At 41.6% G+C, this 25,651-nt stretch overlaps 1 protein-coding gene across 1 annotated transcript in view; it reads right to left on the reverse strand.

Annotated features, from left to right (window-relative positions):
• The window catches only part of LOC147748462 (venom factor-like), a 273,916-nt gene that overhangs the window by 139,609 nt on the left and 108,656 nt on the right, over nt 1-25,651 (reverse strand). The window contains exons 5-6 of the mRNA XM_086928296.1: nt 9,553-9,641; nt 2,143-2,225 (exon numbers count right to left, since the gene is read on the reverse strand). Of these exons, the coding sequence (XP_086784422.1) occupies nt 2,143-2,225; nt 9,553-9,641 (172 nt within the window). The remainder of the gene's footprint in view (nt 1-2,142; nt 2,226-9,552; nt 9,642-25,651) is intronic.

Below are 25,651 nucleotides of genomic sequence, written 5' to 3' on the forward strand. Positions count from 1 at the left end.
TTCAATTTACATCAGTTGCTAGACAAACAATTGCAAGAGTATGGAAGACGAGATAATTGAAGTGTAGAGGGGAAGGAGGTAAGGGTAAAGGGATAGGCGGGAGATATGGTAGAAAGATGAAAGGAAAGTCTGTCCAAAGTCTGGCTAGGTAGGTGACGGTCGTGGGGAAGTTCCAAAACCCATCTCCTCAATAGCTATCAGGTAGCTCCACCGGGCATTGGCCAAATTGTTCAGTCTCAATGGGAAAAACAATTAAAGAAATATGGAGGGCAAAATAAATGGAGCGTAGAGGGGAGGGGGCATGGAAGGAGAGAAAGGGGAGATAGGGGAAGAGACGACAAGAGAGACCGACTGGGTAGGCGACGTCCAAGAAGGGAATTCCTCATCCGTCTCCCCTATGGCTAAACCAGGTAGCTCCATTGGGCATCAGACAAAATAGCTAGATCTCAAATGTCGAGGGAAAATTTGCAGATAGGCAGGGTGGGGACTAAGGGCCAGGACAGGTGAAGGCAGATGTTAGCAGCAGGAGAGTGGAGAGGAGTAGAGCGAGGAGATAAGCAGGGTGGGGATTAGGGCCTGGACAGGTGTTAGGAGGGAGGTATGGCAGAGAGACGAAGGAAAGTCTGCCCAAAGTCCGGCTGGGTAGGTGACGGTTGAGGGGGAAGTCCCAAAACACATCTCCTCTATAGCTATCAAGTAACTCCACCGGGCATTGGCCAAATATCTAGGTCTCAAATAGAATACATTTAAAGAACATGGAGGGCAAAATAAATGGAGCATAGAGGGTACTGGGGTAGGGTAGGAGGTAGCATGTGACAAAGAGATGCAGGAAAAATCTGCCCAACGTCCAGCTGGGTGGGTGAAGGCCGAGGGGGAAAGTCCATAGCCCATCTCCTCTTTAGCTACCGGGTAGCTCCACCGGGCGTCGGCCAGAAAACTACGTCTCCACGGTTGGGGTAAGTTCACAGATTCAATGTCCAGATCGGGGAAGGGTCAATGTCAAGTTAAATATCACAAAGTAGGAGCACAATATGGAAGGGACGATAGTGGCATCCCTCTTGTGGTCAGGCAAGGGGTTCTGATCTTGGTGTTAACATTCAGCCCATTTTATATCTTTTGCTCAACGGGGGGATGGAGATTGTTGTGCAGAGTAGGAGCTTGAGGGCAGAGCCAGTGTCCGCTTGTCTCCCGAGGTGGGTATTTCTGAGTTATAGTTGCTAGGGGGGAGAGACAGCCGCCATTTTGGGATCAGGCGGGGTGCCTCAGGAGTATTACTTGGTTGGTCTTAAAGCAGATGGTAGTCTTCTCTAGAAGTCGGAGCTGTTGCTGTCATTACCATCTAACCTATGGCCACTATGCTGTTGATGTCAGTGGGGGCCTCCCTTGGGGTGTCGCCCCCATGACCACTGGCAACGATCTTCTGTAGGCGCCATTTTGGGGTCAGGCTCGTTAAATATAGGCTAGCATATTTCTCAAATAAATGTGCCCTTAAAGTTTCCTTAGGCCATGTGACATAGGCTTCTTAAGAAAAATAGTTTCAACATTGGCAATACGTATATGGTCATCTCCTTTATTGCAAGTAAAGATGAGGCCCTCGCAGACCATACACGCCTGGTTTCCTGCCCTCCATTTTCTCAAGCTCCATTATCATGAACCGTTACAAATTGGTAACATAAAGTAGCTTATGACCATGTGTTGCCATGGTACCACAGTGAGTACATTTTCCACTAGGTGTAAGTTAAAGTGTTTTCTGGGGTGTTTCATTATGTAGGCATCCATATATATAGAGAAACACAATAACAGAGGACAGAGCGCGTATGTCAGATTTTTACCATATTCATGACAAGTAATTTAACAACTTTTTTAATAGTATTGTGACAGTGTTATAAAGATGCCTTACAGTAAACGGTTGGAGCAGTTTGCTCTACTCAGTAAAAACAGCAATAGGAGAGTTTATAACACTTGGAGTTCCCCCTGTGAGTACTGAACCATAGTTAGGTGAAAGTGTGAGAACAGGTTTCTGCTACTTGGAAGATATGCTGCATGTCTGGGTAGTTTGCAGGAGTTTATGCTGCAAACACTTTAAAGTTGCTGATTATTAGTATGTCCAACTTAGTGCGACCATGAATAAGAGTTAATTACCATATTCTTTAACTTCAAATTCCGTGCTGTAGGTCTCCTGGGGTGCATTCTCATACTTTGCAACAATCTTCCAAAATCCTAGACTACAAAAGACATGGAAAGGTTAGTCCAATAAACTAATACATTCTATGGGATCTCATGCAGAGGAAATTCATAATTGAAGCAGCACTGATAGAAAGTTTAGATTCTTACTTTATTTTATTTTGTGATTTACATCAACATCATTACAAAGGTTACCAACAAAAAAAAGTATAAGATAAAAATCTAGAAACAATGAAAACATAGCAAAGGTTCCACAAATAAGCTAAACACGCTCTGCTGATAAAAACCTAAAACTCAATTAAAGTAGACAGAGCACACAAGGCATCCGTCCTATAAGCTCTCAGGGAATATCAAATTCGCCCTATGGTTTCATAGTAACACAAGGCTTCAATCTGGTGAACAGCAGTCTGATTATTGCTGGAGCAATGCAATCTTATAGACTTTAAAAATGTAGCCAAATGTAATCAGGTCTGCAAAGTTGAAGGGCATCTGGAACTTTAATAAGTTTCTACATTAGGCATATGCATCTGAAATTAATTTGATGAGATATTGAAAGCCCACACAACTGCTCCAATCTTTCTGATGGATGGTCATTTTTTCCGATAAAAGAAAAGCCTGGAAACGCTGTATTAGATTTTCAACAAGTTTGACAATGATTTACCTGAAAATAATTAGGTGATCAGCCAATATTTATTGTGCTCTAAATAAAACAATAACTCTAGCAGGAGCTTCCTTTAGTGGATTTTCAACAGGGACAGGCCTGAGATGGGGTGTATAAATAGAAATGAGCTGATTTAACAATTCCCTTCACTTAAGACTCACAGGTTTGCTTTAATGGTCACACAAACGTACAGAATACAAAATATTAGCTCTCAATCGTGTCATCTTAATTTTCATAAACTTTAAAATATCACTACATATGTTTGCCAATCTGTAACACTTTTTAAGAAAACAAATCTCACTTCCTACAAAAATGTATATTTTAAAATAAACATCTCAGACAACAAATGGTCTCATTTTTTTCAGGCAATCCAATTGGAATTCAACGTAGGGTAAAACAGTAGCATGTTTAGCTTAAAAGTGTAAAGATGCAGAAACTGATATTCTGCAGCTTCACATAGAGGAAATAAAAAATATCCCTCTAATTCATCTGTTTCTCAGAAAGACAATGCTTTATATAGAGATAGGTTGAAGTTCAATTACCGATGGGTTCTACTTTATTTAATTTTTCAATCTACTTCCTTTTCTTCCTGGTACAGAAGAAAGGTCCATCGAGGAGACTGTGTGAGTGCAATAGGTCCAGAGTGTATATAATAACTTTTCGGTCACAGAAAAGTACAATAAATTCCTGTTATTCATAGTAAATAACCAACACTATGAATAAAACATCCTACCCTTCAGACATATTTTCGTCCAGTGCCCAATGGTCATAGTACCTCAACTCATGGAAATAAAACTATTTACCCTGGGCTTAGAGGACTAGCTTCTGGAAGTGAGCTCTCATGCAAACGTGATGCAAGTTTATTTACCTGAGCTGTGAAGTTATCCAGACCCAAGGGCATCAGATAAACAACAGCATGTGTGACTCAACACCAGTGCCGAAGATTCAGTTTTTGTTTGGTGTGCTAGATATATGTGTCACATTACTGTGTCCTTCACATTCACAGGATAGATTATCATATAGCCACCAGAAATGTATTTTCCTTGAAACTAACCCTCACCCTGCGGTGAGGCCAGATCTTGTATCTTTTCAGATTAGTGGCTTCCTGCACATCCATGGCATCCAATGCCTGCCTGGAGATCTGATATCTATCGGAATATCTAGAGGATCACTAGTGCCAAACATCAGGGATCTTGGAGAAAAGGCTGAATGTAACAGCCACGGATGTTGAAACCCTCTTTTGGGGGTGCCAAAATAAGAAACATATGGTGAAGCGAGTGCTTTCTTCTGTTCAGTCAATCATTACAGATGCTTCCTTGATAAGTTTGGGGGGGTCTCACATGGGCTACCTAAGACATCATACAATATTAATATGCTGCCACACAGTGATATCTAACTAGAGCTCCATTCTTTTCTTTCCACATTCAGAGACATTCCTCTACAAACTGACAGCAAACCCACAATGTAAGATCTCAGCAAGTCAAAGGAGCGAGCTCCTGGACACACACAACACAATCTCTTCTCTTCTCTTCTCTTCTCTTCTCTTCTCTTCTCTTTTCTTCTCTTCTCTTCTCTTCTCTTCTCTTCTCTTCTCCTCTCTTCTCCTCTCTTCTCTCCTCTTCTCCTCTCCTCACCTCTCCCTCTTCATTTTGTTTCCCTCTTCCTTTCCACTCCCACTCCCTTCCCTCTCCTACTACCTTCCCTTCCCTTCCCTCTCCCTTTCCCCTCCCTCTTCCTTTCCTCTCCCTTTTCTGTCCCTCTTCTGTTTCCTCTCCCTCTCTATTTCTTCTCCCCCAAAACAAATCTTTTGCCCAGGCTGGAGAGTAGCATCCTCATTCACATGATTAAACTTGCCTATCTGACTCAAGGGTTCCTACAGATTCTGTTTATGGTGCCTGGACAAATGTCTTCTTAGAAAGCATGCGAAGAGCGAGGTCTTTGCATGCTTTACTTGGTCAAGTCAGTTACTCTGTACTCCCAAAAAGCCAGTGGTGGCTACCCCGGAAGAGGGGTGGTGAGGCTGGAGGTGAAATATAAAATAAACTTACCTGTGAACGCCGTGGCCTCTTTTCTGTCTGCTTCTCCAGCAGTGCACTGGCAGAACGGAAGCACCCAGGCTCCCGGACTCTCCCAGCTAATCATGACGCTCCTTTTAAAGCAGCATTGTGATTGGCCTGAGTGCCGTGATTCTGCGCTCAGAGAGGGACTGGACGCCTGTCCACCAGGCTATGCATTACAGCCTGGTGGGGAACATGCAAAGTGCACATTACTGTTTGGCCGGCCCACCGAGGGCCGGTCAACCCATTATGCGCACTTAGGGAGTGCAAACCATTTCCCCCCTGCTCTGGAAAGGCCCTGCCCCGCCCTAAGCTGGCTCTAGGGCATCAGTGAAAAATAAAATTATAATAATTTCATGTTATTATCATTTTCTTTTTCTTTTTTTGCACTGCTCAAAGAGCAGTGGGGTGACGCTTCTCCACCTTAGTGGAGGAGGAGCCACCACTGCTAAAAGCTTCATCTGACTGCCATTATGTCTTATAGTTAATGTCCTTCTCAGGCTCTCTTTTGAGCTTTCCGGTGCAAAAGTATTATTGGAAGGCCTTAGTAAGGTGTTCGCCTTTAAAAATACAAACCCCTCCCCCTTGGGAGTAAAATGTAGTCCTTTATACATTGATGGTTCCTAAAGTTTGCAGAGTTACCACCCAACCTCCCTACCTAGCTAAGATCCTGGAAGCTCATTTTACTTACCATCTTTGCTCCTTCATTGAAAGCTCTTCATTTTTAGACTCACACAAAGTGGGCTTATGGCCCGGTCACTCCACGGAACCTGTAATTCTCTCCATGGTAAATTATATGAGAGAGGAGGCGGACAAGGTTAAGGCCCAGGCGGTAGTCTTTCTGGATCTCCCTGCAGCCTTTGAGACAGCGGATCATGACATCCTACTTGAATGTGTGGAGGACACCAGGCTGAGAGCGGTGTTCTGGATTGGATAAAGTCTTTTCTATTGGACAGCTTACAATTGGTTCTCCTCTTCCCCTCTACTCCTCCAAGGTTAAGCTCAGTTACAGAGTGCCTGAGGGATCCGCTTTATTCCCCATCCTTTTAAATCTTTATATTTGCCCACTGGCAAATGCTCTACAAAGGTGGAAAGTAAAAATATATAACTATGTTGATTATATGCAGCTAGTATTTAACCTTGTGGATACTCCTGACTTGATAGCATTATTCGACAGCCCCATGATCTTCATTCAGGACTGGATGGACAGTCACAAACTAAAGTTGAACTCAGATAAAACCAAAGCCATCATCCAGATTAAACTTGCACTAGTGATGTCCCCATTGACTATGCTAACACCCTTTACTGGGGCCTTCCAAAGGGTCTGAGCCAAAGACTGCAGCTGGTCCAGAATCAAGCAGCTAGATTACTCTATCAACCAAGAAACTGCCAGACTACACATTTACTAAAGAAATTGCACTGGCTCCCAAGTGCACATAGAACATTGTTTAAAACAGACTGCGTGATCTTCAAAATTCAGCAGAGTAAAAGCCCCACTTTTGTTTCCTCTAAAATTTGGAACCACACTCCAAGTTGTAACCTTAGATCAGCACATCTCAATCTCCTACAGACTCCCAAATTCTACAGGAAGAGGCTAGGGGTAACCAGGTTTGCGGTGTTGGCTCCTGGCACCTGGAACTCCTTTCTGGCCAACCTAAGAGCAGCAACCTCCTATGAGTAATTAAGAAATCTGCAAAAAACATGGCTCTTCAGACAAGCTTATGACAAAACTACATCTCTGCCCTTCCGCTAGTGCTCCCAGTGCCATGAAAGCTTTTGGTGAAAGTGTGCTTTAGCAGTTTCCTATAGCATAACATTTCAAACAATGAATAATACATCTGATATTGAATATCTTTCTTACATATTCACCATGATTGTACCTGTTACATCAGTGAGAAGGATTCGTGAAAATCAGCCTTTGTGTTTATATGAACCCTATTCAATATTTCCCTGAGAATTATTTACTTTTTCTGATGATAATTGTGGATTTTAGATTAAACTTGACATTCTCCATTACATCATTCTTCTCCAAACCATTTCCACCATCAAAGACGTTAAGTGCTCTCAATGTCAAAAGAGCTCTGTGGTACTTTCCTGCGAAATCCAAAGGGCACTTCAATCTATTTTTGTCAATTGTTGTTCTTATAGATTGCCTTTCACATGACCGCATGATACATAAGGACATGATATCATAGGGACTTTACACCTCTTCTGAGTGGGACTGTATTTGACTAGAGAAGGAGCGATCACTGCATTCCTTCTCCTCTCTAACAAATGCTCAATCTATTGAAATTTGCAAAGTAGTCACATGGAATGAGTCTACAGATATTGGCAGGCACTACGGTGTAGAATCCGTACTCAATGGAAGATACTCGGTTTGGTAGACTTCTCTGTTTGATATTTTTTTTAATTTATTGTCAGCTTGAGTTTCTCTCAGTTCTCCGTCATACCCTGGGCCTGAGCTTGGTATTTAGTATTCTGGTTATTAATATTGATGAAGATCCCCTGACAGAGAAGAAAAGGATACACATATATATTTCTATCTCGCCATCTGTGTGCCCTTATTAAGTTAAGAAATGACCCATTCTATACCACAATAAAGCCAGTAGAATGGAAATAGTAATCACGATTCCTCATCTGTTTTACCTCTTTAAATGAACTTAAGTCCACAGTTCACTGATTTACTATAGGCCTCTAAATCAGCATACTATCTTTATTGAGAAGGTAAATGTCTGTTAAAGAGACTTCTACCTATGCTTTTCCGTTTGACTTTTTGCCTTTGTTAGGAGGAAATTAACATAAGGGGTGTGAGTCATATGTCTGTCTTTAGCCAAGTTTAATCCACGTAGATTTACATATAAACAAGAAGAGATTAATGAAATTTTGTCTCATACATACTACAATATAGTTTTGGGAAAAAGTGAGTTATCTTTCATTGAAGACCCTCAAGACAATTTTAGTAGAAATCTCATTCAAGGCAGACATAGGAGTTTGTGAGTCATTCAGGATCATGAGCTGTGTAGCTAAGCCATGCCTTTGGGTTTTTCTACATGCACATTTCACCGGTGAAAACCTAGCAAAATATATCCGTGGAAAATGGCAGGAACATGGCATAAAACAGCAAAAAATTCTAGCAGTACTTCTACAGTTTTGCAGGTGAAAATCTGAATTTCACACCTGTAAATTGCAATCCTATGCGCTTTTGGTAACTCAGGATGTGGTATTCCTGTGTAGTTCAGGATGTGGTTTTAGTGCCCAACCAGTAAAAAGTGCCAGCCTGCACATAGAGAAGATTTGTTTATATTTAGGCTGTTTAAATTAAGAAACCTATTGTGGAGAACTTAGATTACATGTAAGTAACATTGCACGATGGTGGCTAGAAGAGGTATTTACATTTGATGTCCTACAGTCTGATTTAGAGTGTGGTGGGTGGATAGGTTACTCTGTCACAAATGTGATGGATATCCTGTCTGCCCTATTACACGCGCCACTGCTTGTAATGCAGTTGTAGTATGATAGACCAGATTTCTGTAACGTTTGAGACAGAGTAACCCATCCACCAAACTCTAAATCAAGACCGTAGTCAATTCAGCACGCTTTCCAAATATCAATGTATAGCCTACAGGTACTGGCGGAACATGTTTTACTTTCCAAGGCTGATCTATTAATACCATGAGCAAGACCTACTATTCAAACCCTGAGAAGCGTTCTAGTTATGAAGTGCTGTATATCAATGATCAGTGCTATAGATATTTCAGCTAAGGAAGATCTTGCTAATGATCTGGAAGGCCTGATCCATGCCAGGTCATTGAGATATAAATGATGTTAATGAATTTCGCTCCAAACAGTGCTGCGTGCTTTTTGAGGAAGTTAATTTGAGAAAGATGTCGCCTTTTGTAGAAAATGACTAAAGGGCCCGATTCACAAAAGTAATCTGAAACAAAATCCTAACTTTACAACTTTCTGAGACAAAATCCTAACTTTACGACTTTTGGTATTCACAGAGGGCATTTAGGAGTAGTAAAGTTAGGATTTTGTCTCAGTTAATCTTAAGTTTTACTTACGTTAAACTTAAGACCAAAACTTAAGTTTAATTGAGACAAAATCCTAACTTTACTACTCCTAAATGCCCATTGTGAATATCGAAAGTCGTATAGTTAGGGTTTTGTCTCAGATTACTTTTGTGAATCAGGCCCAAGATTTCTGGTGTAGATTTGCCTGAGGAAGTATAGCTTAAAGGGCTGCATTTGCACCCCTGTCTACTAAAGGATTGCCCCCAGACATCATTCACAGCATAGTCTTACAAGCATGGGAAAACTATTCAACTCCCCCAACCCTAAATCTCGGTCAAACTAAGAGTTGGCAGAGTTGCATGCTGATGGGTGCACACAGTGAGTCAAGGGCCTTCATATTTGTACAGTGGAAGCCTGCTTTAGAGTGCTTTCACAATCCTGCCTGTGACACCTTGCATTCTTCTCAGCTTGTGACCAAGGGAGACCAAGGATTAAAAAATATCTTCAAGGTAATGTATACAGCAGCAAAATGTGCAGACAGTAAAACTCAATTTCCTATCATGCAGGAAACACAAATTTCAGCTTACTCTGAGTTGTTTTTGCCAATCTTTCATTTGTGTGTGTTTTTTTTACTTACTTTACAATGTCAGGTATCATGTAGTTCTTAGACAATATCCCACTTTGGTCAGAAAATAGCTGCTTCTCCACCACTATGCCATCAGGGTTCTGAAAGGGAATCATACAGTGTCAAGGTAAGAATGTTGCATAGGTATTTGAAATGCAGACATAATTCACTGTAGTACATTGTTATCCTATAGTAATTCTTCCATCATACCAGTAACAGTTGTTCTCCAGGGTGTGCAGACAGAATATCGAGTTGGAAATGTCGAACTACAGAAATATCAAGTCCTAAATATTGTGAGTCAGAAATATCGACAGCAAGGATATCGTAGTCAAGAAAAAAGATTTTAAGGTAAGAACTATCGTTTTTAAAAATATAGTTGTCATTAATATCGTTTGCAAAAATATAGTTGTTTAAAATGTCAAATTTTTAAATTAGTGTTATGTATTTAGGTATATATTTTAAATGTATGTGATGTATTTATTTTGTTTAAGAATTGTTTTATGTTTTTTTATTATATGTGTTAAATATTTAGTAGTTATCAATTTTATTCTAATTACATTTTGCATTTTTTAGTTCTGTAGCAGGTTGTGGGTTTATAGGGGAATAGGTTGGGTAATAATTTAATTATAATAAATGAATGATTATTTTTTTATTTATTAATATGTATTTAATTGAGATTTTATAGTGTTAATTGTGGGAAGTAATTTATTATTAATGGATTATTAATTGGTTGTTATTCAATATTACTTAATTTATCTCTAATTAATTATGGTAATTGTGTAATTTTTTTAGGTGTGAGTTGTGGGATTTATAGGAGTAAAGGGTGGGAAGTAATTTATTTTTAATTAATTAATAATACGTTGTTAACTAGTAATAATTAATTAATTGAGAATTAAATATGCAAATTGTGGAATTAATTTTAGGTGTAGGGTGTGGGGTTTATAGAGGGTAAAGGGTGGGAAGTAATTTATGTTTCATTAATTAATAATTAGTTGTTAATGAATATTATTCAATTATTTGTAAATTAATTATGAAAATGTTGTAATTAATTTTAGGTGAGGGTTGTGGGGTTGATAGGGTTAAAGGGCAGGAAGTAATTTATGCTTCATTAATTAATAATTATTTAATCATTAATAATAATTAATTCATTGATATTTAATTAGGGTAATTGTTTAAATTTTTTGTGTGTGGGTATTACTTCTATATGGGTAAAGGGTGGGGAGTAAATTAATTTTACTTACTTTATAATTAGGTGTTAAGTACTGTGAATTTTTTAAAATTGGAAATAAGTTTTAATTGTGTAATTAATTGTTTTACAGTTTCATTTTAGCTGTGGTAAATTTATATAATAATTAAGGTTTTTCTTTCTAAATAATTTCTAATTAAAAATATTTATTTGTTTGAATTGTTTTATTTATTTAATATAGTATTTGTAGGTATTTGTCATATGCATTTCACATTATAATATGTTTTTTTTAATTGGTAATATTAAATATATTTGTATTTACATTGTTTACATATTTATATATTTTTATTTATTTAAAAAAAAAAAATATATATATATATATATATATTTGTCGTTAATATTTTGTTTGTTTTTAATTTTGAACTGACTGGAGTGAGACTATTTTTTTGTTTTGTCCTCATATGCCACCTAGGTTCTGATTTTGCAATCTGCCGATATATACATGCAACATGCTGCCTCAGTATTTTCAACTGGGGGGGAGTGTGAAAATGGAACGGGGCTATCATCCCTCAGCCGTAGTGCATAAACCAGCTTTGCAGAGACAGAACACCATATGGAGGTCTTAGGAGTGCAGCCAAAATGCCAACATAGCATCAAAATTCGGCTAGACCCAAAGATGGGATTGATGGCTTAATCATTGGACCTGGGGAAAAAAAAAAAAAAATTAAAAAAACAACAACAAAAAAACCCCAGGCTCTCAATGGTCCCACCTCAGGAGGTGCCAGAATGATCTTTTGTCACTGTTTCCAGCTCTAGCCAAATCTAACCTGGAGACCTGTAGGGCGGACGTATACCAGTCATTAATAGAGGGGGGTAGTGAGTCTTTCCACTTCTTGCATATCTCCTTTCTAGCAAGCAGGATAGAGTAGAAAATCAACTTCCTTGCAGATGTTGGAGCACTATCCACAATGCCGAAGATTACGGAGGTGAGATCTAGAACAATGTTGGTGCCAAGTGATATTGAAAGGGTCTTACTTATGGCTTCCCAAAACAAAGAAAGATGAGGGCACTCGAAAAACATATGTGTATCTGCTGCGGCTAAGTGCCCACATCTCGCGCAAGCAACCCTATTTCCCTGATCAAATTTAGATAATCGTTCAGGCGAATAATAAGCTCGGTGAATGGTAAAAATATGGTTTCTGCGTAACCATGCCGGTTTGACGATATCCCACATCATACCACATGATGTAATCCAAAGGTCTTGTAAGTTGGGGATACTTAGATGTGATGACCAAAGCTGTACCGGTAGCAAAAATTCGCCATCCAGTTCTTCAAGGATTAGATTGTACCAAAGTGAAATCTCCTTCTTAGTGGGAGGTTTGTCAACTAAAAGGGTAATAAGGTTGCTGTGAATGCCTAGTGGAAATTTAGTCCCTCTAGATGATGAATCATTATATGTTCTGGACCAACTCGCTATTTGCATGTAATAAGTCTGGAAAAGTTCGGACCTATTGTGTTGCTTAAACAGTTCCAAGGTAACAAAATACCATCAACAAATAGATCTCCCCACACCAGAAGTCCAGCATCTCTAATAGATAGCGCAAGTGTGTCGCCCAGCCAAGCCGGGCTATCGGGAAGACCCCACAGAGGCGTTCTACTACCATAGTACCCTATTTTAATACCTTTTGTTAACTGGGCCCACATTCTTGCCATACCCTGTAAGATTTTCAGTTTAACTTTTTTAAAGAACTTGGGGTCTCCAAATTTAAAAAGAAAACTTGACTGGCTAACCCCCTCTGCCATCAGTAAAGTAGAAAAAATAAAACCAACTCCATGGTCTGATGGAATCTTTAATAACACCCTAGCATGAGACAGCTGGAAGGCCCAGGCGTAGATCTGTAGGTCAGGGGCTGCAAGCCCACCCTTATCCCTACGTCTCCTGATTTTCTTCCAAGAAATTCTTGGAAGATGATTATTCCAAATGAAGGTGTTAATATCAGCCTGCAGTTTTTTAATAAGAAGAGGTTCAAAATATAAAGGAATAATGTTAAATAAGAATGTAATCTTGGGTATAATAGTCATCTTAACAAGATTAACTCTACCCAACAAAGATAACGGGAGATGTGCCCAATTCCGGAGCAACTTGCGACATTCTTTAGTCACTTTTGAGAAATTATTAGTGGCAATCTGATCAATATTCCCAACCACATCAAGGCCTAGATACCTCATCTTCTTACCCGGCCGAATACCTGAAGTAAAGGAACACTGATCGATGTTCCAAGTCAACATCTCAGTTTTTAAAGTGTTGATCTCATAACCAGACACGTCCCCAAACTCTGATGCCAGTTTGAATATTACAGGAAGAGCCAAGTGGGGTGCGGATGTAAAGATGAGAATGTCGTCCGCATATAGGGCCACCTTTCTCTCCCAACCCCTGTATGTGAAACCTTGGATATCAATACTGTCCCTCAAACTCCGGGCAAAGGGTTCAGCATATAGATCAAAAAGAAGCGGAGAGAGTGGGCAGCCCTGCCGAGTTCTCCTCGAGATGTCAATAGGGTCAGATAATACTCCGTTAACCAGAACGCTGGCCCTAGGATTCCGGTAGAGGAGGCCGATTGCTCGACGAAATCTACCTCCCACGTTGAACTTTGCCAAGGCCTCCGACAGGTACCTCCAATTAACCCTGTCGAAGGCCTTGGTGGCATCAACGTTAAGGCTGCGAGTGGGAGAGACTTCAAAACTGCCAGATCTATGGCTCCAATTAAATCGTATATCAATTGGTAAAGCTGTCGCCCCTTGACAAACCCCTTCTGATCCAGATGTAAAATTAAAGGTGCAACTACGGCTAATCTATTTGCAAGTATGGATGAAAATATCTTGTAATCCCCGTTTAAAATAGAGATTGGTCTACATGAACTGCATGCCGTTGACGGCTTCCCAGGCTTTAATATTACAGTATTTGAAGCATTGTCCCATGACACTGGAGGAGGTACCCCGTCCAAAAGGATCTGATTAAACAGGATTGTGAGGAAGGGGACTAGTTCTTGCTCCAACGATCTATAAACTTCTGCCGGTAGGCCGTCTGGGCCAGATGCCTTCCCCTTCTTGGCCTTCTGGATAGCTGTCCTAACTTCATCCTCTGAGATTTCAGACTCTAGTTTCTCACTCTGGTTAACAGAAAGACATGGGAGGGAGATTTTATCAAGCCAATTCCTGATGGTAACCAGATCTAATATTTTGTCTTCCCGGTATATGGCTTGAAAATATTCTTTAAATGCTGTTCTAATATCAACATCCACAGATAGGGGGGCATCATTAACTATGATCAGATCAATATTGTTACAGGTCTGATCAGTTTTGACCTTCCATGCCAGTAGTTTCCCAGCAACCTCTCCATACTGGAAATGTGCAAGCTTACTGGCATCCCATCTTTCTTGTACTCTCTGGTTGAGAGTTGAGGCTAATTGAGCCTTTAACACCATGCGCGCTAGCGGAATTCCGCTCGCACGCTGGGTTTTGCGGAAACGCACTTTACGTGATGAGCTGGGCTCGTCATCAGCGTGCAAGGAGGCTACGCCACGACGAGCCCAGCTCGTCATCAGCGTCGAAGGGGTTAAAGAGAGTAATCTCGCGTGGAGAGGTAACAAAACATCATCGGTGGGAGTAGCATTAGATTTAATCTCAAGCTGGACCATGGCTATATCTGCCTCCACCGAGGCAACAGCCTCTCTATATTCTTTCCTTCTATAGGCTACCTTAGCTGTAATTAGACCTCTCAGAAATGCCTTAAGAGAATCCCAGACAACTCCAGCCGAGCCTAAATTTGTATTCAAGAAATGTACTAGCTCAGTTTTTATGAATAGAACATCCTCAGAGTGAGAAAGTAGTGAACGGTCAAAAGACCAAATCCTTACCGGCTCTGTCAGGGAGATCGTGAGTTCTAGCAACACAGCCGAGTGGTCTGATAAATGTAGAGAAAGATATTTAATGGACTTAACAGCATCCACCAAGGACTGATTAACTAGTATGTAATCTATTCTTGATTGGTGGTGATACTTATAATTCCTAAATGAGATGCCTTGCTGCTGGCCCGCCCTTAGCCTCCAAATGTCCACATACCCATATTGCTTCATAGCATTTATCAAAAAAGATCTTGACTTCGACGGGATTTTTGATCTATTATTAGGTGTTTTATCCAATATGGGGTCTAAAACAATATTAAAGTCACCTGCAAGTATTACAGGCTCTGGGTAAGACAGGAGATTAGAAAATATAGTACTTAAGACAGAAGGATTATCTAGATTAGGCCCATAATACCCCACTATTGTTAATTGAAACCCCCAAATGGATAGAAAAGCAATTACCCATCTACCATCTGGGTCCACTTTTGAGTCTAGCAGCTTGACTTTAAGATGTTTCTTGAAAATAATCGATACACCTCTGCATGTCAGAGATTGAGAGGTAGAGATCGCAAAATCAATCCATTTATTAACCTTCACTAGTTCATCGATCTCAGCCTGAACCAGGGGGAACATGGCGGCAGACGGCTGAGCTGCCGTGGTGCTCCGTGATCCAGGTTGCTGTTCACCTCGCTCGAGCCTAAAACTTTTGATGGAAAAGTAAACAACGATGGATTCTTCATTCTTAGTGAAGGGGCATAACTATCAGATTTGGGCTGCCACTGAATTACGGTAAAGGAAATCTTTTCACCCGATACACCTTCATTTTTACCGAGTCTGTCTTCGGCCTCTATGGCGGGGTTCTCTGCCGGCGTTTCCAGTGGTCGACGAGGGGGTGGAGTAGACGGAGAAGACAGAGGCTGCTCTGAGCCGATCCCCACAGCTTCTATCCCCCTGGTGCCCTCACCGACCTTGCGGAGGTGGTCCGTGGCAGCCCTGGAGCTGGGGCGCGGCAGGAAGGCACGTAGCTTGTTGCATACTTCATGTGCTGTGGCTGGCGTCTCGGTTATTCGTCACTTGAAGCCTTACTTTCAGGAAACAGTGGACGCCACAGAGACCGAGGGGGAGAGAGACTGCATCGTAAATGAGGCAGGAGAATCGGAGCTGCAACCTATTTCCGGGGGTCCGAAGAGGAAAAGGGCTCTTCATTACACTCTCATCGATGCCATAAATATCAACAGCAGCAGCAACAACGTAAAGGTAAAGGTAAGGTGAGAGGTAATAATAGAAAGGGCAAGGCATTGACCAAAACACAATCAAAGGAGCCTGCCCCCAGCGCCAGCTCAGGTGCCGACGATGTTGCATCTCCTCCATTAGGTAAGAGAGCTTCTTCTTACCTTTCAACTGAAGTTAAGGCTAAGGGTAACAGGGGGAAAGTGAGAGGTCTAACTAAACGTAAACCTACCGTTCTGTCTGAGTCATGGTCTAAAATCACCCCTTCGCTGCACTCTTATTTTAAAGTAGTACCACAAGTATTGAGCCTCACGGACTCGCAGCGCAAGCCAGTACTTTCAGGATTGGAGATGTCCTTTACTGATAGCCTAGCATCTGTTCCACCCCTTCCGGTCCAGACCCCCCTGGAAAATGGTTCTACTCAATCTGCTGAAGTCGGAGCAGATGGATCCTCTGTTTTTACAGTTGTACCCCAGTTAGATCACCCTCTACCTAATACTCCTTCAACTGACTTAGCTGATATAGTTGATGTAGCTCCAACCAATATAAATGTGACTGCTAATGCCATGGAGACAGGCCAGTTAGATAATGCCTTGGATGGGCATATGGTTATAGAATAAAGAACAGGTGACTCCTTCCCGTCCCTTCTGGTCGAGTCTGCTTGTATAGTTAATGCTGGCATGGCGGCAGCAGGGGGATTAGATCCACCAGCTAGAACTTCTGAATTAGCGCAGCATTTACCAGACCAGGACGCTGTCACTGTCCTATCCTTGGAGAAAGGTGGTATTACGGCTGCCTCTTTGTTGCTAATGTTTTCAACTTTAACCCGAGACATAAAAAGGGGGTTTGAGGAGTCTGCGTCTATACAGAGGGATATTCGGAATTATTGTGAGTCACTCGACAACAAAATAGATGGTTTAACTTCTAGAACTGGTGTGTTAGAAGAGACTGTTGGGGTGATGTTGATACACCTGGATAAGGCAGTAGATGATATCGGCAAATTAAAGAAGGAGGATCATGCCCTCCTAGACAGAATGGAGGTGTTGGAAAACAATGCCAGAAGGGGTAACATCCGCATTCTTAACATTCCAGAAGGAACAGAAGGCCCAGACATCAAGAAGTTTGTTGTACATCTACTAAAAGAATCGCTTTCTTTGGATCAGTCTCTAGAGGCTTTGGCTACTTGCAATCTCACAAACTTTGCAGTTAAAACACTTTACAAATCCTTGTGTTTTCAGTCAAGAAGTTTTCGATTTGATGCTGTGAAAATGGCATTTTCACAGCAACAAATCAGTGAGATTGCTAAACCAATGAAAGAACTAACAATGGCTAAAGAAAAAACTTGGAAAATAAAAGAACTCATCACTTGCAAAAGTCCATACACTGTAAATATGATAGAATGCCCATGCAAGTTGAGGTACATAGGCAGTACCATTTGTGAACTAAAACTACGAATCCTTCAACATGTCCGTGCAACGACCAACAAGGACAGAAACAATGCTGTAGCCAAACATATGGAAAAACACCACAACAGCAATTGGAAACTCCTGAAGTTCTGGGGTTTCGAAACAATGTCCCTATCAGATCGAGGTGGCCACCGAGAAAAGCTATTAAGGAATTTTCGGACCTTGTCACCTTTGGGTTTGAACCAGTCAGAAGAAATGTACATTCACTTATAAACTATGAAATCCTTACTCCTTTCCATTGACAAATGATTCAAATTATTCCCCTCCTTTTTTGGTACCCTTCAATTCCCCACCCGCTCCCCCCCTGCTTCCTTTTTTCCAAAACACCCTTTGAAGGACAATGAAGTTGTTCGCTACGAACATGCTTAAGCATAAGCCCACTGGAGGGCAGCACTAAATAGAACTCATGAATTTTCATTATTGACAATGATTATTATAAACAAGTTCTGGGTAAAAGCCCACTGGAGGGCATTATTTACATAGATTATTTGACTTTCATTTTACTGTACAGTTAATATGAATAAGCATGATGGGGGCTTCCATAAAACTAATGTAAAATAATGTTTGATTTGACAAACTACATGGACCAGAATTCCTTGTGGGCGGAAGTGACATACAACTTCCTGGGTACACAGGGGCAATTTAAACAATGCTTTGTGTAAGTTAAACTGACCGTGAACAAGGTAGATGTAACTACCGAAACGCGTTGGATTCTTGTGTTCATTAAATACCTTTTGGCAAGAATATTGGCTGATTGTGGCGGCTCACTCTGTTGGTTCAAGGGATCGACATCGTTGGAAATATATATATATATATATATATATATATATATATATATATATATATATATATATATATATATATATATATATATATATATATATATATATATATATATATATATATATATATATATATATATATAATTATGTATCTAGGTTTAACTTTTTTAATTATGTTTATTTGTTCAAATGGATTTTAAATCTACTTTATTTAAAAAACATGTTATTATTTAATTTATTTAACATTTATTTTTTTATATATACATAAAAATGGATATTTTGTACAACTATATTTTTAACATCGATATTTTTTTGGAGGAAATTAGGAGGCTACTAACAAAAGCAGGGCCTATAGCGGAGTGAAGAGGTGAGTTTTAATAGCCTTACGAAATGGCAGGTAATTATTCATGCTGCAGATATGTATTGGAAAAGAGTTCCAAAATTCGGCTGCCAGTGTATGGAAGGAGCGCCCACCAGCAAGCACCCTCCTCAATCGGGGAACAACCGCCAGATGTTGACCCATCGAGCTGAGTTGGCGGGTGGGTGAATACGGTAAATGCAGGTTGGCCAATATTCCAGGAGAGGAGAAATTAAAATGTTTAAAAGCAATGCAGAGGGACTTAAACTCTACGCGTCTGGCCACCGGCAACCAGTGTACCCAACGAATAGCACTGCTAGCAGGTTCTAGGGAGGCCAAGGAGAGTTCTAGCAGCTGCGTTTTGGACCTTCTGCAATCTCAGGATTTCAGTCTTATTCATTTCCATTTAGAGTGAGTTAGCATAATCCAGTCTCAACAGAATGGAGGCCTGAACGATAACCTGCCTGATGGACAGATCAAAAAAAACAGCAGCAGTTTGAGGCCCCGCAATATACCAAAACCGGTCCCTGCCACTTTCTTAGTTGGACCTGAAAGCTAAGGGCTGAGTCAACCAAGACACCTAGATTTTTTACCACCTGTTGGGGGTTGGGTGCACAGCCCGGGGTAGCAGGCGGCCAGCGTTCACTCTACAGCTCAGAGTCTCTCCCTACCAGCAAAACCTCAGACTTGCTGGCATTGAGCTGGAGGCAGCTGGCAGTCATCCACTCAGCGATAGCTGCGAGATCACTCCAAAACTTGTGAGTAGCCCGCTCGGAATCGTCAGAGAGAGCTACTACCAACTGTGTATCATCTGAATATGATACTGCAGTAAGCCCTCTACTCCTTTCCACAGCTGCTAAGGGTTGGACATACAAGTTGAAAAGAGTTGGGCTCAGAGTAGAGCCCTGGGCACACACTTTGTTTAATAATATGAATCATGGAGGCAAAAGGGTGGCTGTTACCTGGAAGGCCCTCTCAGAGAGAAAAGAGACAAACCCATGCCCACCTCTTCCACCCTTTGCAGCAGGATCTTGTGGGAAACCATGTCAAAGGTGGCACTGAGATCTAATAAAATCAGGGCCGAAGTGCGTCCCGCATCTAGTGCTACCCTCAGATGTTCGGTCACAGCTAGGAGAGGAGACTCTGTGATGTGACCAGGGCGAAAGTCATTCTGGGAGGGGTCTTGTATGTTATTATCTTACAAAAATCCTGTCACAATGGAAATAATGTAGGCCTCAGAGATCTTGGATACCCACGTCAGGAGAGAAATAGGATGAAAGTTTCTGGTTTAGCTGTGTCAAGGGTGTTCTTTTTGGTAGAGGGACAACCCTTGCCTGCTTCCAAGTCCTAAGGACAACTGCCATAGACAGGGACATGTTGATCACCTGCCCCAGAGGTGTAAGAAGCATAGGTAGCGATTTCATAAATTGATCAGGCTTAAGGGGGTTCAGCAGGAGAGCTGGATTTAACCTTGCTACATAGCATGCACAGCTCATCCTGGGAGATCGTCGGGGAAGCAGCAAGAGAGTGAGTAGGAAGGGGTCTAAACACAGGGTGAGGACACATTGCAGCTTGAGTAAAGGTATAATACATGTTGTCCACCTTCTTAACGAAGAAGGTGGCGAGAGCCTCACATTGCTTATTCGGCGATATTGAAGGCGCTGTACATACCCCCGCCAATTTAAGATCTTAAAATATAGAAAAAATACTTTTGGTGGGGTTACTGCTGCTCCTGATCTCATCCGCAAAGTAAGCTACCCGTTCTGTCTGAATAGCCCTGTGATACTTTTTCATGATAGCATCCCTTCAGGATTGGATCATAGTCCCTTCTCTATGACCGCTCCAACCTTTTACATGCTTTACGCATAGTAGCAAGCTTGTCATTATACCAAGGACTAGATTTAGTATTATGGTACTTAGACCACTTAGCAGGAAAAAGTGTGTCCAGAGGACAGAGGATCCAGTCCGATAGTGCTTTGTCGGCAGCATCCGGATCATCCGGCATGCTGAATGTGTTCACAGAGAGGGGGGCATGGAATTGGTCAATATTTATTTTGTGCCACGAGCGCTTGAGAGAGAACTTCTGGAGCACCCTCCGGGAGGGCTCTACCCCCCAGAATGTCATGGGGATCAGATAGTGGTCAGAGCAGCACATCGGAATGGGGTGTTAAATGTGAGGGAAGGAAGGTTAGAGAAAACTGGGTTCAGCAAATGGGTAGCGGAGTGGGTGGTACCATGGACCAGTTGGAGCATCTGACACGCTGCAAGGTCAGCTGAGAAATTACCCATTTCCGAGTCATGGGGGCTGTCTAGATGCAGGTTCAAATCACCAATAACATTAAATTACCACAACCGCCATCACCTCCAACTGCAAAGGCAGCACAGGAGAAGGGAGCGCATCCACCGTCAGAGGACAACCCCCATAGGTCTCAGGGAGGAAGAGGTCATAAGATATTACCGCCCCTGGGGAGCATCCATTGTGAGCTTGCTGCATCAGATCTCGGCACAACTTCAGCCACCAACTGCCAGGGACTGCAACATTCCACTGCAGGCCAAGTGCCTGGCAGTTTTAGACATGCTGGCCTCATTCTCCTTCCAGACCACAGCAGCATGAGTGGCAGGTGACTCCCAGGCATCGTTTTCTGCCTTCCTTTGTGTTGTAATTTATCATTATCTTTTGTCTTTTTCTTATTTATTCTTCTTTGGCGTATATAATATTATGTGGTATACTCCATGTCCCCTCCCTCTGTTTACTATTCTTTGTTCCAGTCAGAATGTAAAGAACCGTTTGAACTGTCCAGTCTTTATCTAATGTGAACCTGGTGGTTTAAGGTTGAGCTCTGGGACTTGTATTACACATATACTAAGTCTATTAATGTATCTCGTCATTTCTTCACTTCCTTCTATCCTAAATGCCATAATTCTCCTCACACCACAGCACCTCATTTTTCCAAACACCCAACAGCTGCAGCTGGAGCTAAAACAAGGCTTTTATGCCATTGCAGGCTTCCCACATGTTCTTGGTGCCATGGGCTGCACGCATGTGCAACTGGTCACTCCTGCTGCATCTGCCCATCTCTACCGTAACAGGAAGCACATGCACTAAATAAATGTCCAGGACATTTTGGACCATTGGGGACTCTTCATGAATGTCATGGCTACATTTCCTGGTCAACATTCCTTGCTGCATTGCCCTGCAATATACCTTCATAATGAGGCCCTAAGATGTGCCAGATGTCCAGCTATTCTGACAGATCATTGGTGTATATTTATTTTAAATGTTGCTTACCTACAAGTACACCACTGCCATATTGTCCAATTTTAAGTGGTCGCTGATGATACTATCCTGTTTGTTACTGCCTGAGATGACCTGTACTGCTATAGCCACCCAATGACATGGCAAAGTCTCAGATGTACTTGTAAACTAACAGGGTTTGCATGTGCCCCCACTGAGGTGGGTGTTGGGCAGGACCCAGTGAAAGTCTTACAAGATATCTGCGCCTGCCTCTCTGATGTCTCACACTACCCAGTTGACCCAGATTACACAGTCATGCCCCTGAAAACGCCTGATACCTGTGATCAGCTCTAGAATATTATAATGGCTTCTGCTATCTAGCCATACATGGTGAATCTGTAAATGTCACTCAGATTACTACTACAGCAGGCTGTAGGAGTGAGCACTTCGATACACTACTTACCAAATGGTAGGTCAGGCAATAAGGCAAGTGGCAGCTAAGACGCTCTTGCTGCTGACGCGTATCATTGAATTTATGGAGCATGTGCAAATCCAACAATAAGCAGTTCAGGCTGCCCTTCGATGTCAAATGTATGAGCAAACTGATGGGTGGGCAGAATTAGCCAGAGAGCTTTGGTCACTGTGACCCTGATGCATACCCAGATGTGAAAGCCTTCCTTCAAGCAATGCAGTAGAGCCTCCCATCCATCAATGGCAACATTGATGCTCTAAACAACTGGTTTGATAACATGGCCATCAAAAAAGGCAAACATGTGTCAAGGTTGGACACTACAGAACAGAGAATCTTTGAGATTGAGAATGTCCTGAAACAAAAGCCTGACATATGGATGTACATAGAGAAAGACCTTGCAGTGATCCAGGCAGATATCAAGCTCTTGAAGCATGGCATATAAATCTTCACATACTGGACATTCCTGAAGCTATAGATGCAGGCAGGATGTAAATCTTTGTGGAGAACATGCTGACACTACTGTGTGAAGCTGTTGGTCGTGGAACAAGCACATCACTCACTGAAGTCTAAGGTCTGTTTATGAGTTTGGTTGTCCATGCGCCAAAGAACCCTGTTTGCCACTGCTGTGATGGCGGTGGTCCTACCACTGTATTACGAGTTGTGCATGGAGAAACGTGATGGCCTGCACAGTGATTCAGCCTGTGATTTTGCCTTGTGGTTGTCAAAATCCTATAACGAGTACCCTGTGGCCTCGGTGGTCCCACAGCAGTGATGCGCTCATGGCGGTCCAGAAACAGCAGTCAAAGGTGTGGTACAAAACATACACCCAAAAATTATCCTTGGATGTATTTGCTACTGCTTCTATGTTGTCCCTTTAGGTGACATTGGCTTTTGATGTGGAATATGTGTGTAAGTCAAGTACTGCTTTGTGGCTTTGAAGGTTGGTTTGGATTTTGGGGACACATCCATAATGGTGGTTTGTTTGGGCTGAGGACAGGGCAAGGATGTGTCTATTGTGCTTGGGGCTTAGTGGCTGGGGCATATTGTTCTGGTTTATGTTTACAATGGCTCATGGTAGGTGTGTCAATTTCATTCTAACATTGTGGTGTAATGTTGAGGTGTAGGACTCTTGACATTCAATGTGGATCTGGCTTAGTGGTGTGTTAGTTGCGGACTTATGTGTGTGAAACATTTCAAGTTGAAATGTTGGGACTGTGGTGGTGTTGATGGGCTCTTACTGCAGCCAACACTTTCACATTTTATAAGTAACTGACAAGTCCGTTTGTTGTGGCTATGTTTGGGACTGCGAGGGCACCCCTCGGCTATGAATGGGCATGTCGTTGAGATACAATCACATGCAGGACCCCTGTCTACAGGGGTGTTGTTTGGGCAGTGTTTTACTATTCACACCTTTTAAGATTCAAAACTAGACCAGCTGACTACTTGTATAGATGACGATTTGAACAAGATATCCCTAGCTCGTCTCTACACACAGGGAAAAGTAAGTCAACCATTTCTGGTAGAGATAACTACATTTGTGATTAAAAGTCTTCCAGCTGGCAAGACCCCAGATATAGACGGGCTCTAGCATTACAAAAAAAGAATAAGATACATATTTTTACCTTCAATAAAAGGCAACAGTTTAAGTTAATTGAACAATTATCCATAAATTCTCAAGCAAAACGGAAGGGATGATTGCACTGGCGCTTTTCATAAAAATCCAGCGGAGTCTGTGGTAAAATGGGAGGATTGGAAGAAAGGTTTTGAGGGCGATGTAGTGGCCATAAGTGGTAATATATTTACTACTTCATATAAATTAGTTTTGCTTAAACATTATCTTGGAGCAGAAGGCCAAAGGCTTCAGAAGCGTCTACCATCACTTCAAGTTATGGAGAATGAAGAAGAAAGAAATGGATGACTTTGAAATGGCTATGCAACAATTAGACATAAACTATGACAAGAAAACAAATAAAGTAGTAGAATATTCATGTGAAAAGAGGTCAACGACCGGGTGAATGAGTAGACATCTCCACAGTGGATTCATGTATGTTTGCTTCAAATTTCAACTATAAAAGCTTCCTTGGTAAAATGTTAAGGGACCGATTAGTAGGGGTGGGCAAAGTTTCGCGAAATGGTAAAAAATCTCAGCAAACACTCAGAAATTACGCGAACACACAGAATTGCTGTTTCGCAATGCTTTTTTCCTGTTCGTGATCGCTGTTTGCGTGCTCGGGGAGAAACATCTCACGAACACGCATTTTGAGAACCCGAACAAGCAAAAAATTCCGCGAAGCTGTGGAATGCAGAATTTTGAGCAATTTGGGGTTCTCCGCGGAACGCAAAATTACCCAAATTCCGCAAATTCCGCGAGCGGAACAGAATTTACCTCCCAGGCCTACACATTAGTGCAGAAAGTGAACAACGAGAACCCAAGAGAAATTTGCTAAATACTGCAAATTTGTCTTTACAAAAAGCAATTGATATTGTAAAGAGGGCAGAGAATCTAGAAGAGGGGTTAAAGGAAATGATATCTGGCCATGCTGATAAAATAGCTACTGGGCAAAAACAACATACAAGAGTAATTTTGGTAGTATATAAAAACAGGCAGGATATCATTCTGATTATGGTCAACACAAGGACATAGGGTCTAATTTATACTTTGGCCGGCTACCCTTTTCTCCGTCAGACAGAGGAGTAAAATACTCTGTCATCTTGACAGAAGTGCTGCCTTCTAAATTTAGAAATGACTACCAAGCTGACAGCCATTTCTAAAGCATTGGAAGAAACAGCGCTCATGGTGGTTCCTGTCACTGCTGTTTACAGTTTGTTACAGGGCTCAGTCAACATGACAGATACCTGCACCTAACTGTTTACTTTTTATTTTCAAACAGAAAGTCCTGAAGAAAATAACAATGAATATGCTCCCCTCATCATGTGAGTGCTGACCCATGGCGATGGGAGCATTTAGCAGTTCTCACTGCTCCTTACTGCCAGGGTTTTCTGGACAGTGAAAAGTGACCTCTACTTTCAACCATCTGAATTAGATCAGCGGTATTAGAAGTCTGCCTCTGGTGGCCCTTACTACACAACGCCATTAAAGGGGTTTAATCAAGGCAGAGATGGAGGTGTCTCTGCCGTGATTTAACTTAAGTTCTGCCTGCTCTTATATTTGGCAGATGTGCTTTCATCTTGGCGGTATGTATTCTCTGTTGCCTCAAAAACACAAACAAGATATAAATCAGGCCCATAGTATGTTATAAATGTGGGCTAAAATGTCATTTCTCAACTTATGCCACTTGTGCTGCTGTTGATTAAGTGTGCAGGAAGTGTAAGCTAAAAGGTCGTTTTGCAAGTTCAGATAATCATTTGCAGCTGTGGGAGTTGATGAAACAGACAACATTCCAGAAGAGTTTTTATTACAGATGTCTTATGGGGGAACAGTCATAAACAAAGCCAATCCTTTTCGCAACAAATTAA

This window comes from Lissotriton vulgaris, chromosome 1_1 (assembly GCF_964263255.1).
Source record: "Lissotriton vulgaris chromosome 1_1, aLisVul1.2, whole genome shotgun sequence".
Classification (NCBI taxonomy): Eukaryota; Metazoa; Chordata; class Amphibia; order Caudata; family Salamandridae; genus Lissotriton; species Lissotriton vulgaris.